The 20,821-nt window shown below is 29.3% G+C and overlaps 2 protein-coding genes across 3 annotated transcripts; one reads left to right on the forward strand and one right to left on the reverse strand.

Moving 5' to 3' along the window:
• Positions 772–3,639, forward strand: LOC109325717 (protein trichome birefringence-like 42). The gene is made up of 5 exons (XM_019558238.1): positions 772–1,117; positions 1,876–2,050; positions 2,154–2,332; positions 2,446–2,595; positions 3,254–3,639. Exons 1-5 carry the CDS (start codon positions 825–827, stop codon positions 3,519–3,521), a joined length of 1,065 nt encoding a protein of 354 aa, XP_019413783.1. The 5' UTR covers positions 772–824; the 3' UTR covers positions 3,522–3,639.
• On the reverse strand, positions 4,111–6,776 carry LOC109325718 (50S ribosomal protein L13). Of its 2 annotated transcripts, XM_019558240.1 has the most exons (5): positions 6,388–6,776; positions 5,635–5,820; positions 4,592–4,762; positions 4,331–4,468; positions 4,111–4,293 (listed from the first exon to the last, which is right to left on the reverse strand). In XM_019558240.1, exons 1-4 carry the CDS (start codon positions 6,688–6,690, stop codon positions 4,352–4,354), a joined length of 777 nt encoding a protein of 258 aa, XP_019413785.1. In that variant the 5' UTR covers positions 6,691–6,776; the 3' UTR covers positions 4,111–4,293; positions 4,331–4,351. The 2 variants fall into 2 exon arrangements, with proteins under 2 accessions (XP_019413785.1, XP_019413784.1); XM_019558239.1 differs by having other exon boundaries at positions 4,111–4,468.

Here is a 20,821-nt window from a genome sequence, read left to right on the forward strand (position 1 = left end):
AAAAGCATCAAAATCTTTTAAAATATGATAATGAGTAGAAGAAATATTTTATAATATTTTGACTAAATACTCTTATTTATTTTTAGATATGTATTAATCAATTGATATGTGTATCAAGTAGTAATCATATTTTAAGAAGTATCAACTCTTCATTTAGCTAAAAATTATGCAATTCAAGTTATTACAAAGTAGAACTCTTCTTTAAGAAGTGACTCAAGTGAGTTATTTATTACTTAATGGGGTAAAAAAATATGATCGTGCACATATTGAATAAGGGTATAATTGGGATTTTTTGGCTAAGCCTAAACAATACAAAACAAAAAACCTAAAATTACATTATGAAATGGAGGGAATAATGAAGAAGTGAAAATATAAGAGCACTACTGAAAAAATAATTATTAACACATTTTTGAACTTCTAAAATAACAAGTAAATAGAAGAAAAAAAACATTTTTTCAAAAATATAATTAAATATGAATATGAGGAGTAATTTAAAAAAGTGTCATGTTAACAATTGCACTTAGAATAAAGTTTGATTTTGGAAAAACAAGTGCACTAATTTTCATATACTAAAACATCAAATTTTCCTAGTAAAATTACATATTTTACTTCTTTGACAAGAACCGATTAACATTTCCCGGGTAAAATTATTCCCTAGACATCGTGTACAAACTTACCTTTTATAACGTTAAAAATACGCAATAAAATAAAAAACATGTAACAGTATAAAAATGTGTGTTGATGTTCCAACGTTACTATCATAATATAAATAATAGGAGTGTTACCATTTTCATATGTAAAAGGTTTAGTAAAGCTTAACTCAGATGTCATTCTATTCCTCATGGTTATGTGCTATTATTGCAAAGGCTTTTTCTGTTCTATGGGCAGTGACACTTCTACTGAACCAAGTGCAGTGTTTGATTATTCAGTCAAACCAAGCAGAACAATGGTGTGATTTTTCTATTGGGACTTGGGTTCTTGATTCACACTACCCTTTTTATGATGCTTCAAGGGGTTGTCCATTTATAGGAAAGGGATTTAATTGTATTGGAAATGGAAGACATGATCTGAAGTATCTTAAGTATAGATGGAAGCCCTCACATTGTAACCTTCCAAGGTAATATTTTTCCAGTTTATACTTCCTCAAATGTTTTGGATTTTGTTCTTTATAGTAATATATCTCATTGAAAATAATTTTTGGTGATTGGGTCTTATTAAGATTGTATTACAAAAATTGATTTTTTTAAATGGTGATATAGGCCAAACTTTTAGTGTTGACCATTTATATATGGTTCAATGGTCAAGATGTGTTATTTTAGTGCAGATGCAAGGGTGAACTTCTTATACCATGCTCACTCCAACAGTTTATTTTTCATAATGTTTACAATATAATTTTTTTTATTGCACCCTAGTTTTTAGATTTTCATGCATTAGTAGTATATTTGTTGAAAGTTAAGAGGGTCTCTTAGTAATATTTATTTCTCTCATGTCTATTTTTATTTTTACATCTCTATAAGCTTGAAGGATTTTATATTACATGGTGTTAATTACTATCAAGTTTATTACATATAATATATATGTGCTAGTAAAAAAGTTCTAAGTTATATGGTCTTTAGTCTCTGTCTCTCTTAGATAAAATTATGGGTTAGCCCTTACATACATATTCATTATTAATGTAAGTTTTTGTATAATCAATATATCTCTCACCTTATGGATAATGAATTAATCCATTTTAGGATGTTTGGTTGCCTCTCTCAATGACTGTCCCTCCTAGCCATCGAACATTCAACATTTTGGTCGATCTGTAGATCCATTGAGACCTTACCCCACTAGACCAAACATGAGCATCTTTTCTTTAATTATTTCACCACACAGGTTTGATGGCAAGAAATTCTTGGAGAGATACAGAGGAAAGAAGATAATGTTTGTAGGGGACTCACTAAGCAACAACATGTGGCAATCACTCACTTGTTTGCTTCACATTGCAGTCCCAAACTCAGATTACACCTTAACAAGTCAAACAAAGCAACTTTCTGTATTCTTTTTTCGGGTAATCTTCTTCAGTTTCAATCTTAGTTTTAGGGAAATTTTGAGCCTTGATAATTGTTTGAATAGTCAACTTAATAACATTGTTCTATTATTTCCTGTTCTAGGAATATCAAGCTTCAATAATGTGGTTGAAAAATGGGTTCCTAGTGGATGTAGTTCATGATAAAGAGAAAGGTAGAATTGTAAAATTGGATTCTATTAGATCTGGGGACCAGTGGAAAGGAATAGATACTTTGATTTTCAATACCTATCATTGGTGGACTCATATAGGAGAGTCTCAAATGTAATGAAGTTTTTGAACTATTTTTTTTGCTTTAAGATTTTGGATGCAGAATATTTATTAGAGAAAGTAGTGCATGTGATGTGACTAATGTCTTCTATGTTAATGTTTCACAGACACTTTGAATTAGGCAATGAAATAGTCAACATGAATCACATGGAAGCTTATAGGATTGGGTTAACCACTTGGGCTAAATGGATTGACTCTAACATTGATCCTTCAAAGACTAGTGTTTTGTTCCAAGGAATTGCTGCAACCCATTCTGTGTAAGTTCAATTGCTCATTCTACTGAAGTTCACATATATGGTCATAATACTTGGAGTTAAAAATGTTTGGATATCATTAGCTTTTTATAGCCCATGAGTTAAATCCTCTTTTTTCCCTTGAAACCCTTTATGAAAATGGATTTTCTGTAAGTGCTTACCAGTCGAGACACCTCAGATAATGTTAATTTATAAGAAGGAAAATGAGAATAGGTGTATAAAACTACAATAGTATAGTTATATGTCTAGCCATCTTCAATGATGAAGTTTAGTACAAATCTACCATGCATAACCTCACTTAATGATTTGCATGCTATACCTCTTCTGACATTTTAATAGGTGATGCAGAAGTTTCAAAGGCAAATTCCTGTCTTTTCTTTTTCACTCTGTAAAGCTCTTAAAAAAGTGCATAATGTGGGTAAAAAAAATTCATAATCATCAAACTAAGTCCGATCTAAATACTCATGTTTATCATTTATCTAACCACTTGAATTTAGCAATTATCCGATAAGAGTGAGCCAGAGAATGGCAATTGCTGCAGCATATAAATGAGTATAGAAATAAGTCATAATACAAAGGACACATGATTTACTACGGGTAATATTGCTGACTAGAAAAAATCTGTAAACTAACTCAATTTCTCTTCTTAAATCTATTCAAGTGGGAAGGGATGCCGAGGACAAACAACACCACTGCAAGGATCACAGCCACCGTATCCGGGGGTGGATATCGTAAAGAGTACTTTGAAGAGCATGAGAAATCCAGTTCATTTGCTTGACATTACTCTGCTAACACAGCTGAGAATAGACGGCCACCCTTCGATATACAATGGCCGTGGCGCTTCTGATGTGGATTGCAGTCACTGGTGTCTAGCCGGTGTTCCTGATACTTGGAATGAAATCTTATATGCTGCTTTGATAGGAAGATAAATGTTATCATCTTTCTTTTATAACCTCTAGTTTATCTTTTGTTAGAATTCTTTTATCCCTTGAGGAAACATAACTAACAAGTTTGGATAGTAGAGTTAGTGTAATTTTGTTATTTAGTTATGGTAGTTTGAGCTAGTCTCAATAGGTTATTAGAGGCACTATTTGGTACAGATTTCTGTTACAGTTTTCCAGCACCATACCCAAGTCATTATTTTGGCCAACATTATTACCAATGCATTTGTGAGCTAATTTAATTCTAACTGCAAATGAATGTGATACAAGGAGATAAAATCCACTTTTAAGGCCCCTAATAAATGTAACGTTTATATAATTGCAAATGTACACTTTGTCCTGCTACTGGCTGGGATTAGCTTATTCCTAGATGTAACTGAATGGAGGGAATGATTCAAATTTGTAGGTTTTATTGACTATCATTATCTGTGATATGTTATAGCTGCCTCAATATTGAAGGGCTGGTATCCTTTCTTTTTCTCCCGGTGGAAAATGGCTTTCGTTTTTGGCGTTTTCACTTTTGTGGTCAACAACAATGTATTAAAAGGAATGAAAGATTTCCTTCAGATGTAAAATATTGCCATAAAAAAATTATTGCCATAAACTTGAAAGCATACAAAGAAAACATTCCATATCTAAGACTCAAACCAAAGGGACTCAATAAAAGCAAGCAAGAAATAATCAAATACATCTACAGACAATAGAAACATCAAATGCTGAGGAAGGTAGCAGCTAAAGCAAGAAACTCAAGGTTCTTTGAAATGCATAAGGCAATAATCTATGTCTGTTATATATCATTCCATGGTCTCAGTTTAAACCTATCTCACCAACTGTATTCTCTTATCCTTTATAGGCAAGTCAATGGGTTTCTGCGCTGCATGAGGATGCTCTGGGCCCTTGTAGACCTTCAGGTGGGTGAATAGTCTTCTGCCAAGCTGCATAAACCAACCATTGATCATTGTAGATTCAACTAAAGAGAAGGATTATTATTTATTTTGCATGTCTAATTCTGATATATGTGTCTGTAATAGAAAAGTATCCAATATAATTCAACCTACCCTTCCTTTAGGAAGCATGCCACGAACAGCATGCTCAATAATTCTTTCTGGAATCCTGTTCTGCAGCTGGGCAAATGTCTCTACTGTCATACCACCTGGTCGCCCAGAGTGCCTCCGGTAAACCTTTTGGGTCCTCTTTTTTCCGGATACAGCAACCTTTTCAGCATTCACCTTTAGAACCCCAAGTAAAACAGAAAAAAAGAGATTCAGACTTTGTATAGCATTCCAGTATCTTTGCTTGTAATAGAACATATTCTTGGCCATATATGTCAATAGGATTAGAAGAACACATTTCCAACATCATTCCTAGCCTATAATTCCAACAAAGACCATGTTGTTTGACATGGATAATAACATGAAAATGGATATTAAAAAATGCAGGGTTTCTCTCTCTCTCCATAATGCAGACCCTGCTTCTTTATTAATTTTCATCTTTTTTTAAGATTCTTTTATCATGGGAAATAGACAAATAGTAAACTATAAGTATCATTGAATCATAGGTTGTCCTCATGCATATAATGCACACCAAACTTCAAATGCATAGAAAATTTCCTTACATCAATAGAAAGTAAAACATAGATGAGTCCCTATCTTCAGAGATACATATTGCAGATAAAGAAAAAAGAAAAATGTTTCTCTCAGTAACTGAATATGATTAAAAAACATGACAGATACTCAAACATAACTAGATTCAGGACATAATTAAGGCATTCCCAAACACCATATAAAATCATACGCCGCAGGACATCAGTAACTATCAACATATAAAAATGTGAAATGTAAAACATTGCTTCTTTCTCAATTAGGACATTATCATATGAATGAAGTAAATGACAATAACATTTTTATAAAATATGGCTATATCAACAGAGCTTCCAATCTTCCACTCCATTTTCATGATTACTTAAAATGATAAGGAAAAAAGTTATTCAAAGTAGAGAGTGACTGCTGTTATAATCACTGTACTGCATAAGGGTATTTTCCATTGCTAATAGCAAATAGACAGAGAGAATTCAACCCTCATGTTATCTACAAATACATACCACAATTACAAATGCACCCATGTCAACACTGGGAGTAAAGGTTGCTAGATTTTTTCCTCTGATATGAATAGCAATCGTTGACGCGAGCCTTCCAAGAACTTTGTCTGTAGCATCAACAACATACCATGTTTTCTCTGTATTCACATGATCTGCAGCTTTTGGATACCAGGTCGTGTTCCAAATATCCTGCAAGTTTTTGTTTTGTTGGGCATTTGAAGCTTCATTAAAAAGCATATAACACAATTCAAAAGCTTTAAACAATAGTCATAAGATAAACAGAAATTGTATTTAGACTCCGATTTTTAATTTTTTTCAATTTCATAATAAATAACCTGCTGCATTTCAGGCTCAACTTATTTAATATGAAACTAGGAAGTTCAGATTTATACACTTTCAATTTTTACTGACATGTAGTACTGGTGTTCAGGATATCATCATGAACAAAAAAAATGAGAAAATAGAATAACAAAGCACCCACACATACACAAGCTAATTAGGTTAGTGATAGAATAAAAAATAAAAAAAATATATGCATAAATTAATAATACTGAAGCAATTGTAAATGTTATTTCACTTCAACTACAACAACAAAAATTGAATTTGGGTGAATAAGCACTAAAAATTGAATTTGGGTAAATAAGCACTAAAAATTGAATTTGGGTGAATAAGCACTAAAAAATGAAACTTTAACAATAAAAATCGAAGCTTTTACATAATAAAATAGAGAAAATGAATGAAGAGGTTGTTCGGTACCGGGCCACTGAATCGAGGTTCGGGTTCAACGCACATGAAACGTGGGTCATCTTCTACTTCTTCCTCTTCCAGTTCTAGTTCTGGTTCTTGTTCCTGAAGCTCGGAATGGAGAGTGAAATTTGTGGAAGGGAAATGGGTCTGAAAAGAATAAGAAAGTGAAGAAGAAGTTGATGATAATGAAAGATTTGGTAGTGAGAATTGGAAGGAGGAAAAGGAAGAAGATTTAGAAGTAGCATTCTTGAATTGAGAAGAGAGAGAATGTGAAGGGAAGGTTAAAGAAGTTGAACCACATAGCAGTGCCATTGTTGTTGCTCTCTCTTGCAATGTGCTATATCCTAAACTCTATCCCTTCTCTATATTCTGTGTCTTGGATAATGTTTGTGGAGGGACACACCCTTTGCAATTTAATCTGCTATACTGCTTATTTTTACTAAGTCTATTTTTTATAATTTGAATTTCTTTTCAAAGTATTATGCGTTTGTTTTTTATTTGATACTTTTTATCTATGAAGCATGGATTCGCCAAATACTCTTGTGTGTCGGTGTCCGACACGTATCCGATACAGATACGCTCAGATTCGCAAGGATACGTGTCCATAGAGTATCCAAAAATAAAAAATAAAAAATAAATATCAAGACACGTATTGGATTCGTTTTCAATAAAATATAGGATATATAGATTCGTTTTCAATAAATTATAAGATATATAGATTCGTTTTTATTATAAGATAGATTTGTTTTCAATAAACACTCACTTTCACATCATACCAACTTACCATCACACCACGTTGACCCTTGAATAGCTGGTATTTTCCGATCCATAACGTCGCCGGCAGGTGCTTAAGTGTTAATGTCTCTACCGCCATAGGTATGTTGTGAAAAGTAAACAGAAAAAGAGGATACTAAGATGTGGGACATTGCTGGAGATGCGTGGGAAGACTTTGATAGTCCTGGAACTTTTCAAGTGGCCAAACTATCTCTAGATGAACCAAAATAGAAGTTGTCCTCTTTATAGATGATGGTCACGGAAGAGATGAAATTGATACTATTTCTGTTTCTAGGGCTAGACAATAAGCAATTTTATGAATTATTCTACTATATTTTCTAGTTTTGATACTTTGAATTTTGGAGGACAATGATTTTCAATTTCCATTATATTTTTTATTTTGAATATTTTGATTTACACCTATAATTTTATAATATTTTATGTATTTTTTATTAATTTATACACGTATCCCTGAACGTGTCGTATCCTACATTTTAGAAAAAATGTGTATCGAGTATCAGATACGTATCGTATCCAATACACGTATTCGTATATGTGCTTCATAGCTTTTTATCAGTATAAGAAGGGTGTTATGTGGATAAAGTTCTTGGTTTAGTGTTTAGGCAAAGTTAAATTTTAAGTATTGTATAAGGTCAAACAAAAAGTAGTATTCATTTCCTAACAATTTCATTTATATTTGGAATATGGGTGAGTAGGACCTCAACATATCAGCTCAATCAGTTTGATCTGATCATGATCGGTCTTAAATATGATTGAGTTTTGTTAAATTTAAGGTCGAATTTGAGTTAAAAAATTAGACTCGACTAATATTTAGGATAAGTTAAAGAGTAAACATGACCTACTCCATCCCAGGATCACTCGATTATCATGTTTGTATATGCATATTCAATTGTGTATAGAGTAATGACATTTCTTTGGCATAAAACATCATTGGTTATGTAATTTTTTCATCATATGTATATAAATGATTAACAAAATTTTATATATATTGAGAATAATAAGTAAAGACTCTATCTAAAATGTGTATGCATTATATTTAACTTAGCCTAAAGTTAAGTTCAAATTTAAAAGTTAGTTCGATCAATATTTATGTTCGAGTTAAAATTTGTCTCATATCCAATCATAAATTGGTTGTATCATTTTATATACAACTCTAAATCCTAAATGTTGTTCCCTAAATGAGGGTGGAAAAACTAATTTTGGATTTCATTTTAAAAGCATTGTGAAGGGTGGTGTGTAAGTAGTAAAATGGTGTTGCCAAAAGGGCCCAATGTGCAACTAAATGTTTCTTAAGAAAGCCCATTTTCCGGAGGCCCAATACTATAATCAATGACTAAACTAATTATTCCCCTTTGGCAAAGAAATAAATAAATACATCCATTTTGTACATTTTGATGATGTTTAAACTTTAAAGTTTTAACTATATTATTTATCATTAGTATAAAGATTTATGTACAACTAGTATATCATTCACCATTTATTTGTATTACTATTTTGAATAATCAATGATGATTAAACATGAATAATTGATAATGCACTGATAGTGCATAAAAAATTCATACATTGTTAGTGCATACATTATTTTATCTAATATAATCATCTTTAGTTTAAGAAATTTTGTAAAACTTTGATAAAATTTAACTAAAATAACCTCATGCACACTAGAAAATAAAAAATAAATAAATAGAGAAGTATGAGGTGAAAAAGAGGAGTAATGAATAAGAGTATAGTTGAAAAATTAAATATAAATATATATTGTGTTTCTAAAACATAAAAAAATTGAAATAACATGAAAAATTTAAAACATATCAAAAGATATAGAACAGAGAGTAAATAAAAAGGTTAGATACTTATATAACTTGTAGTATGTTTAATATTTATGGATTATAGATGCAAAATTATTTTTACATTGAAAATATATCATCAATTACTTATATTCATTAAAGTTAATAATAGTTAATACAAGATGATACAATGTATAAAAAAACTCTTCCAACTGATAGTATAAATTTAACTCTTATTCATAATATTTTTTATCTCACGAATATAATATGGTACCTAGACAACTTCTTTATGCGCTTTAGTCCATACATGAGGAATCTCTCAAATCCCAACAAAGGAAAAAAAGAGAGAATATTATGATGATAGAGCCATGCGAGTATGTTTACAAGGCATGGCAGGTTGATGGTGCTAAATGGGTGCAAGACAGAATATAATAGATCATTTGCCACAATTTCATTTTTAACAGCACCATTACTATATCGATAACTAAAATTTATTTACTAAGGTAATCTCAAAGCAAAAGGGGATGTGAAATGAGAAAACAAAACATAGAAAAAAGCATATTAAGCAAGAATATAAACATGCATTATTCCAAACTAGTGTTGAAAAAGTTAACTGTATTTTCATATCCATGTTATGGAGTAGCCAAATTTCAAGCATTCAATCATCTATATCTATATATTAATTAAAGGGGCTAGTATAATTCCTTAAATAAGTTTTCTCTTTCCTTGACACTTGGCATTTTTATGGGTAAATCTGTAATCTCAGTTAAACATTATGTGCTATTTTACATAAAGGACAAACTTTTGCTGCTTGAGTCTAAAATAATAACATAATGTAGTAGATAATTTTACCCCGCTATAGAAGATGAAGTGAAATATTTTGCTGCTTGACATTAGAAACCCAATAATATCATTACATCCTACACACTAAGCAAGAAAAGTTGTCTGACAAAAAAAACTTTAAAAGTAAGTCAAATCCTATTCTACACACTATCTCCTTCTCCTTTTTTAAAATAGCCAAAAGAGCAAATTGTTTTTTCATCACAACACCCAAGGTCTCCTTCTCCTCATTCCAAACCATTGTCCAGTGTTAGGTCTTCTATTTAACATTCTTAAAATAATCTGTTCATCTTCATTTCTTCTTTTCTTATTATGTTTAACATAGTTAATAATAACTTTTCTTTCATTCAGCCAATGCTATTAACTTTCCTTTCATAAAGTCAGAATTTTTTTCTTAATGTCTTATACCAGAATTTAACCATAAGGCAAGTTAGTTTATTTTGTCAACATATTCATCCTCAAAAATCATTGAATACATTTATATATGTTCTATATATATTTTTATCATTTTGTATTTTCGCTGTTTGTAATATTGTTTAAATTTTGATGCAACATTTTATATGATAAACTAGATTACAGAGCACCATTTTGAAGTTTCTTAAACCATACTTTACATTTTGGATAAGTTATTATATTTACTAATTTATAACTATCAATATAGGTTTAATGTGTGACTCTGTTGGTTTGCAATTATTTTTTCTGTCAAGTAAGCATTTATCTATATCTATATATTAATTAAAGGGGCTGGTATAATCCCTTAAATATGTTTCCTCTTTCTTTGACACTTGGCATTTCTATGAGTAAATCTGTAATCTTAGTATTTTTTTGTTTTAAAAAAGTCATATAAACATTATGTGTTATTTTAGAGAAATGACAAACTTTTGATGCTTGAATCTAAAATAATAACACAATGTAGCAGATAATTTTACCCTGCTATAGAAGATGAAGTGAAACATTTTGCTGCTTGACATTGGAAACCCAATAATATCATTGCATTCTACACACTAAGCAAGAATAGTTGTCTGACAAAAAAAACTTTAAAATTAAGTCAAATCCTATTCTACACACTATATCCTTCTCCTTTTTTAAAATAGCCAAAAAGCATATTGTTTTTTCATCACAACACTCAACGTCTCCTTCTCCTCATTCCAAACCATGGTCCAGTCTTAGGTCTTCTGTTTAACATTCTCAAAGTACTCCGTTTATCTTCATTTCTTATTTTCTTATTATGTTTAACATTGTTAATAAATAACTTTTCTTTCATTCAGTCAATGCTATTAACTTTCCTTCCATAAAGCCATAATTTTTTTCATAATGTCTTACACCATAATTTAACCATTAAGGGAAGTTAGTTTATTTTGTAAACATATTCATCCTCAAAAACCATTGAATACATTTATATATGTTCTATATTTTTTTTATCATTTTGTATTTTCGCTATTTGTAATATTGTTTAAATTTTGATGCAACATTTTATATGATAAACTAGATTGCAGAGCACCATTTTGAAGTTTCTTAAACCATACTTTGCATTTTGGGTAAGTTATTATATTTACTAATTTATAACTATCAATATGGTTTAATGTGTGACTATGTTAGTTTGGAATTATTTTCTTCTGTCAAGTAAGCATTTACCTTTTGTATGTTGGCTTTATCTAATATTTGGTCTCACACTCTTTGCATTCCTAATTAAATTTTGATGCAACATTTTATATGTAAGTTATTATACTTCATAATTTATAACTATCATTCTAGGTTTAGTAATGAATATTTTTTGGATAATATGAATTATATAATAAATATAGATGTGCTATTTTACAGAAAGGACAAATTTTTGCTGCTTGAATCTAAAATAAAATAATGTAGCAAATAATTTTACTCTGCTATAGAAGATGAAGTGAAAGGACAAGTCTTTTATGTGTATGTCTAGCACGTGGAACTGTGTACTTTCCATCTTAATAATGTACTTGTACTTTCCACCTTTCTCTCTTAATTAATAATCTACTTTCCATATTTCTCTCTTGAAAAAATCATCTGTTTGTCTTCCTTTTCACTCTTCTCTCTTTTCCATATTTATATTATTCACAAGTTTTCTCTCATACTCTTCCTATTTTCTTTTACTCTCAAACAAATATTTCATACTCATTTTCATTCAAGGTAATCATATTGTAAATTCATGGTGAACATTTTATTTTCACAATGTAATCCTTCATTTGATTATACTCACGGTTTCTCCCATAAAGATGACATTTTTTTATACTTATGAATGTTGTGAAACCATTGTCCCCATTTTGCCCAACTGAGTGATTGTGGAACATTTTATTTCATCGATGGATTTCCGACATTTCGTTTGGATTTTTCTCATAAAAATGACATTTTTAACTGACTTTTACCTTCTTCTCACCATAGAAACATTCATATGGAAAAAAGAAGGTATTTTTTGTGAAAAATGTTATTTATGTGTGAAAAACGTTCATATAGCTTTTGTTATATGGAAAAGAAGGTTTTTTTGTATGAAAAAAATTTGTCTTTTTGCGAAAATAGATATATTTTTTGTGAAAAAAAACTATACTTTTTTCCAAGTTAAGCTGTATTTTTTGGGTTTAGGGTTAAGTTGTAACTTCTGTTATATGTAAAAGAAGATTTTTTTGTACGGAAAAAAGCGTCTTTTTGTGAAAATAGGTTTTTTTTTTGCTAAGTTAAGCTCTATTTTATGTTATATGAAAAAAGAAATTTTTTTTAACATAAGTGAAAAAATTAGATCTTGATAAATTTGTATTATTATTCATATAAATTTGTATAATTCTTCAAATGTTACCTTACTCGAGTCATGTTACTTAGCTTACATGCTATGTCTCAATGTCATTTTAGTCATATTTGTTATGTACTTTACTCTTTATATTATTCTGAAAAATGATACTTTACATTCCATGTATGTTAGTTTTAATGATATTATTCTAAAAAATGATATTTTACATTTCATGTATGACTACTGATCTTGATAATGAGATTTTTTGGAATATATATTTTTTATCTGATTACTATTCATCTTGATAATAACATTTATTTTATTGTATGTGGGTTTTATCTAATCTATAGTCTCACACTCTTTCTACAAGAACAAGAATGACTATACATTTGAAAACAATTTGTCAATTATCATTTTTTGGATATAGCCACTTTCATCAATCAAATGCTGATCATTGACACGAATATAATCGAAACTTAAGCAACACATATTATATAAGAGTATATATAATATGGAATTGTAGGAAAAATATATGGAAGATATCATCCATATATCCATGTCATAGGATTAGAGCCCATTTATATCCATGTCATATATGTGCATTTCTTATTGAATCATTATTTAACTTTGATAAATATTTTTTTCATTGAATCATTTGCATACAAGATAGTCCTTTATAATTTGCATCTTCTTTGTCTAATAGTCCTTGAATTATGAGCTTGATTCTTTGCATCTCACTTTTGCACTCTTTTTCAAAATCTCATTACCATGTTGTTTTTAAATGTATTGATATTTATATTAACTCTACTGATTTTTAGTGTTTGTATTAGCTCTTTGTTCTTTGCAACATCATTATTTTATTGAAACAAATGTGATTTTTATATTGTTCTCCATATTGCTTTTCAAATTGTTTTTTCTATGAAGTAGCCCTTTACCTTTTGTGGTGTATGTTCACCTTTAGATATAGTAACTTTCTTCATGATTTTTATACTAATCACAAATTAGTCTTTTAGCATTGAATCAAGCTCTATAATAAAATAAGGTATTTACATTTTGAGGTGTACTACTTGATAAACCCCTCTATAAAATAAGCATTGACATTTTTATTTATTTTTGACCTAGAAATCATTGGTGCTTTTGATAAGCTGATCTTCTCCAACACACAAACAAATATGAAGAAGGTTATTTTCAGTATGAAGGATTTTTTGTATATTTTGTCTTTTTAGTCTTATTCTTTATTACTGTAGTTGTTTCCGCTACAAATTTTTTTCTCTTTGTCACATATTTTTAATTAAGTTTTGGATTATCTAATTATGTTATATTCTCACCGGTGGTGATGTTATTACCTGTACTATGTGGGAAGCCCACACAATGAAAATTTTCAACTATTACAATAATCAACCTATTGGTGAACCTATGATCATTCTCTTAACTCATGCTAGAGTCAAAGAAGGGCAAGGTGACATTGTCTATACAAATTTTATGTTTTTTTTTTAAAATTATGTGAAAATTTATTTAGATTTATGATATGTCCATGGGTTTTGCTAGGTAAGTACCCACTCATTGTTTCTAACTCATGGTCTGGATCAAAGATTTTGATTGATGAAGAAATAACCGACATTCAGAAGTACAAGGAGAGGTATGATGACATTGCTTTATCTATGAGTATTTACCTTGCTTTTTTATTATAAAATACTGATTTCTTACTTACAATAATTGAATGTACATTATTTTGGGCAGTTTTTCAACTATGTTTCTATCCTGTGACACATTGAGCCATGGTAACAGTCAACTCTGACAATATTCTTATTTATCTGATGATGATCGATTTATGTATAAAGCAGAGGTGAAGAGTATTACTGAAATTTCTGCCCTTACATCAACTGAGGTATATTGTAGATTTATTCTCTCCATTCATTATTGCAGGATGGTACTAAGGTATATTTTTTCTGTTTTTTTATAGGAAATAACATGTGTAATTGTTGGGACAACAACAATGTTTGTTATTGGCAAGCAAGGATGGTACTATGACGGGTGTTCTAAGTGCACGAAGAAGGCCGATGTTAAAATTGGTCCTTTCACCTACAAGTGTGGCACATATAATCATAACTCTACTCCAAGGTAACACTGTTTCTTATTATCAATATTTTCATATATATGATACATATTGAAATTATGAGCAACTCTGTTATAATGATTTACTTTTTTCTTTATTAGATACAAATTGGACATAAAGGTTAATCACCAACATGGTAGTGGAAGGTTTGTGTTTTGGGATCGTCAATGTACTGACATCATTGACATATCTGCATCTGACCTCAAAAATAAAATGTTGGTAGTAAGTAACTTTTTAATGTCTCCATTTAACATGCAGTTAATACATTGTATACAAAGAAAGTCATGGAATATTAGTACATTCTGCATATATCTTATATGTTTATATAGGAAGGTGAGGATGATCCCAAGGCATTCCCTTTAATCCTTGATGAATTGCTGGCAAAGACTATGGCGTTAAGGGTCAAAGTACAACCATCGTACAATCAATCATATGTTATAAGATTATCTGAGGATCCAAATCTGATAAAAAAAGTACTTGATCAGATTGGAGTATTTGAGATATTTTATCGAAACCTAATGTTATTACTAATTACTGAATTGAGGATTTGTTGTCTGATTCACTAATTAACTTATCTACTACATCCAACCAACAACTTCCGATGAATTGAAAGGGAATTCTGTTGCTAGTGAATTCCTTCAATTAGATTCTGTGAGTGAAATACATGATTTATTTTTATAAAAATTTCAGTGCATAATAGGGGTATTCATCCGATAAATTTATATATTTCAAATTTCATGGGTAGTCTATCTCTATGACTGCTGACCATGATCCATAGCAGTTTCAAGTTGTAACTCCAACCAAGAGATTGTCGGCTGACTTAGACTTGGACATGCTACAAAGCCCACTCTATAATTCCACTCAATTGTCATCTTCGAAGGTGCAAAGCATATCAAGACCAAATGAGGATATTACCATCACAAATTATATGTAACATTTTGAGAACAACTTTTCTTTTGTTGCATCACACTGTGATGTTTTGTTGTGTCCTATTTTTTGTGAAGTCATCCTACTGACATGGGAACACACCACTCCCATTTTAACATAGGACAACTCCTAAACATCTATCTCTCCCTCAAACTTTTTGGGCATTCTATTTGTCATGTTCAAAACATGTAGTATCTACTAATCTATGAAATGTTTCAAACAAATTATTATATATTGTCATATATGCAATGTTAATCTGAGTAGAAAATTAGATACATGATATATGCATAATAAACTTAAATAATAAATAATAAATGTATATAATATGAATACACAATGTTTATGAATAATAAATGTTTAAGAGTAAATAATAAAGGTATATAATATGAATAGGACATGATATAGATAATGAATAAAAATAGTAACTAATAATTGTATATACTATGAATACACTACATTTATTAATAATAAATGTAAATTTATTGTTATATGTAAATTATGAATTTGAAATAGAGATACAAATATCATTTCACATATTTATATTATTTCTATAATCATTAATGTTTATCATGTAAATATTAAGTGTAAACAATAAATTGTAAATGTAATTTTGATAAATATTAAGTGTAAACAATAAATTGTAAATGTAATTTTGATAAATGTAGACAGTGAACGTTATGCAGATAAGTACACAAAGGATACACTTTGCTTATTAGTAATAAATTTAAATACACTACCATATGTAATATCAAATATTAATTAAAAATAATAAATGTATTGCTTATTAAAATCTATGAATTTGAAATAGTCTTAGTGATTGCATTTCACATATTTAAATTATTTTTGGTGCCTTTTGTTGGTTGTCATCCGAAAATACGAACTCAATTATTAAGTATACATCATTCATTGATGATTAAATTTTCTACACAAACACATTTTAATTACTTCACATAAAACAAACAATTTCTAGCATGAGTGATAAATTTTTGGTTGCATAAACATTATTAATCTCCATTGGGTGATTTCTCGTATTTCCTTTGACTTTTGTAATTTACCTTTCTTGCAGATATAACATAATGGTCCAAAATCACCAACAAAAGAGCAAAATACAACACTCCTGAATCACTACTATCTATATTGTTTTAATATTTTTTAATAAATAAAGTAAATTTTACATGACTAATAATTTTCTTCATGACTAAAATTGCAGGTCAGTTTATTTGATTTTTGCTACTTGACATTGGAAACCCAATAACATCATTACATTCTACACATTAAGTAAGAAAAGTTGTCTGACAAAAAAAAACCTTTAAAAGTAAATCAAATCATATTCTACACACTATTTCCAATCTATAAGTGACAAAAGAAAACTTTTTGCAACTTTACTATAGACTTTTGTTCAAGTAAGAAGTAACTTTTCTCCAATATAAATATTATAACAATAAGTAATAACTTTTTTAAAATAGCCAAAGACCATATTGCATTTTCATCACAACACCCAACGTCTCCTTCTCCTCATTCCAAACCATTGTCCAGTCTTAAGTTTTCAAAGTAGATTATACTCCAACATCTTCCAAGTAATCTGCCCAAACGTTCAAGTAAAAAACCAAACTATATGCTCATAATACTCTTCCTAGACGTTAAATTTCTCCAAGTAATAATAACTTTTCTTCTTCTGTTTGACATTCTCAAAGTAATCTGTTCATCTTCATTTCTTCTTTTCTTATTATGTTTAACATTGTTAATAATAAATTTTCTTTCATTCAGCCAATGCTATTAACTTTCCTTCCATAAAGTCAGAAGTTTTTTCATAATGTCTTACACCAGAGTTTGACCATAAGGTAAGTTAGTTTATTTTGTCAACATATTCATCCTCAAAAATCATTGAATATATTTATATATGTTCTATATTTTTTATCATTTTGTATTTTCGCTATTTGTAATATTGTTTAAATTTTGATACAACATTTTATATGATAAACTAGATTGTAGAGCACCATTTTGAAGTTTCTTAAACCATAATTTGCATTTTGGGTAAGTTATTATATTTACTAATTTATAACTATCATTATAGTTTTATTGTGTGACTCTATTGGTTTGCAATTATTTTTTCTGTCAAGTAGGCATTTATCTTTAAGCATGCACAACCAAAATTATCACAATCTGTATATAAACTCAACTGAGACATGCATCCCACATACACCAGTATATAAACTATAAACCGTAAATTTCATCCTCCAAACTAAAAATTATCACAAACATGTGACTGAAAATTATGGAAGACATTAAAAAATTTCGAACAATTTAAACTGTCAATTTTCGAACAATTTTGGGTAAGTTATTATATTTACTAATTTATAACTATCATTATAGTTTTATTGTGTGACTCTATTGGTTTGCAATTATTTTTTCTGTCAAGTAGGCATTTATCTTTAAGCATGCACAACCAAAATTATCACAATCTGTATATAAACTCAACTGAGACATGCATCCCACATACACCAGTATATAAACTATAAACCGTAAATTTCATCCTCCAAACTAAAAATTATCACAAACATGTGACTGAAAATTATGGAAGACATTAAAAATTTTCGAACAATTTAAACTGTCAATTGTCAACGTAAGCTGAAGTGTTATGATCTTGCAAATGATAAAAACACATGAAAACTGAAATGAAAACAACATACCAATACTCGAAAGTTCACACAAAAATGAATACAATATCTAGCTCTTAACTGAAAAATGAAACTTAAATTGGAGTTCACACAAAGTACAAAAAACTAAAAATTAATTGGTTTTCTATCAATCAAGATTCATGGACTTATAGGTATTTGAGTTATGTGGGCAGAACATAATGGGTATTGATAAGTATTTATTCAATTATTCTTGATATATAACTATAATGGACGAGTCAGGTGACCCAGACAAAGACTTGAATCCATCTTTTTTGACAATGAGTCTGTCCATTTTAATCAGGTATGTCCCCTTTTATTTATATGGATGGGTCAGACCGGTCCCTAAATCATTAGGTTGAGACGAGTCTATAAGTCGAGTTGAGTCTTACTCACCCCTAAATGAGACACAACTTGAGATAAGTGATCTCTGTACGTATCTTGCCTCTTTCAACTTACATGGCTGTTTTTTTCTCTCTATCAGCTAGTGTTCAACTCTCATCAATTCTCTACAAATTTGCTTCCCGATCATGCCTTATCCACTGGCCCTAACAGAGAATGTGGTATTTTAATTATGTCGTGGATAGCGAATCCTTTAGTTGGGAAATCATGAGAGTGATAAAAAGAATTTATCTCTTCTCTTTCTTTCCCTCACCTAACCATTTTTCATTATAAAAAATACATGTTAGCGCTATTATGGGTTTTGCTTTGCGGCCCCTTATGGAGTTATGGGTTGTTGGATGCTGTTTTTATAAAAGAATGGTAACCCATATACAACAGGTGTTAAAGTATTATTACTTATAATTTTAGAGAAAAAGTTGTGTACCGTATTAATTTTATAAATTTTCATTATATCATCTATTATTAATTTGAAATATTTTTTGAATAGTCGATAATGATTAAATTTTTATATTGTCAGTATACAATGATAATTTTAATGTTGGTAGAGAGAAATAGAGAATTATCTCTTCATGACCTGAGCTGCAGCTCCAAAAGTTGCATCAAGTTTCAATTATAGGAAAAGTTCAATGTTGGGTGCAGTTTGTATTTGTTTATTGTGACGCTTTATGTTTTTCTAATGTTTCTGTCTAGAACACATTCAGCTCTCATAAGCACAAGACCACCCTCCAAACTGCCACAACACCGTCCTAGAACGTGTCTCCCCGGCACTAGAACACGTGTTTTGGTCGTCTTCTTTAAGCCCCCAATCTTCTCATTAGTTTTTAGAGAAAGACTTCATGAAAACGTATTTATATAGATATAACTAATTAAATCATGACAACACATTAAAAATTAAAAATTAATTAAAAATTAAAAATTATTATTAAATAATAATATTAATAGACATAAATATATGTGTTTCCAAAAATATATGTATTTTATTATGTCTTCATATAAATTTTTCTCTAATCTTTATTAGGCAAATTTTCATGTTTTTATTTGGTATGCACTGATTAGTAGCGAGAGTGCTACCTAAGGTGTTGGATTCATTGCAGTAAGGTGAGTTTGTGTGGTTGATTTCATATTTTTATGTGATATTTATCAATGCTTTTGTGGGTGGTTCATTTCATAAATATTATACTCATAAAGAGAAAAAGATGTATACACTACTAGTATAAAAGTTTTCTACATTATTATTATATTATTTATCATTCATTTTCAATCATCACCTCTTCAAAAAAATTATACCAATGAATGGTGAATAATACACTCACAGTGTATAAATTTTTACATTATTAATGCATAAATTTTATGATAATGAAGTATCTCCTCATACTATAAGATAATTTTTCTCCTTAAATTCATTGACTGTTTGACACGTGCAATATTTCACTTCTCTCTATAAGTTTTTATTTTAAAATATATTATAAAAAATAAGACATATGTCAAACAGTCAAAAAATTTAAAAGATAAATTATCTCCTACGAATATATATTTTATTCTCAATTTTATACTCTTTAGAAAAGCAAAAGAGGTGATAACTCCATATCAAACGTTGGAAAATGCTTTCTTACATTCCAAATATATCATCCATGTGATATATTTGTATATATAATCTAAGTATAATTAAATGTAAATGATATCTATATTATCTATACTATATATAAAGGCAAAACATGATATAACTTCCACTATAGTGTAATTTTCATTTCCTATTTTGCCATTTACATTATTTAATTTGTAATAAAAACCATAAAATCCTAATTAACCAACACCAACACATTAATTATCCACATCTCTCACTATAAACTAAACATTATCACAAACACACAAAAATTATAATATAAAGTACACTTAATACAACAAATATATTCTAATTATAAAAATGAAATATATAAATTAAATATGTAGTACCATGCAATATTGACCGACAAACACACAATGCATGTACACACTAGTTGAATTTTGTAATTAAGAGGCAAATATGTAATTGAATATGCATAATTTTTATATTTTAATTTTGTCATTTACATATCCAATATTTTTATGTTTGCTTCGGTAACATACAAGTTCTAATAATTTTCAACCACAAGTTGCAAATGATTTTGTAATATAT

The sequence above is a fragment of the Lupinus angustifolius genome, chromosome LG13 (assembly GCF_001865875.1).
Source record: "Lupinus angustifolius cultivar Tanjil chromosome LG13, LupAngTanjil_v1.0, whole genome shotgun sequence".
In the NCBI taxonomy this organism is placed as follows: Eukaryota; Viridiplantae; Streptophyta; class Magnoliopsida; order Fabales; family Fabaceae; genus Lupinus; species Lupinus angustifolius.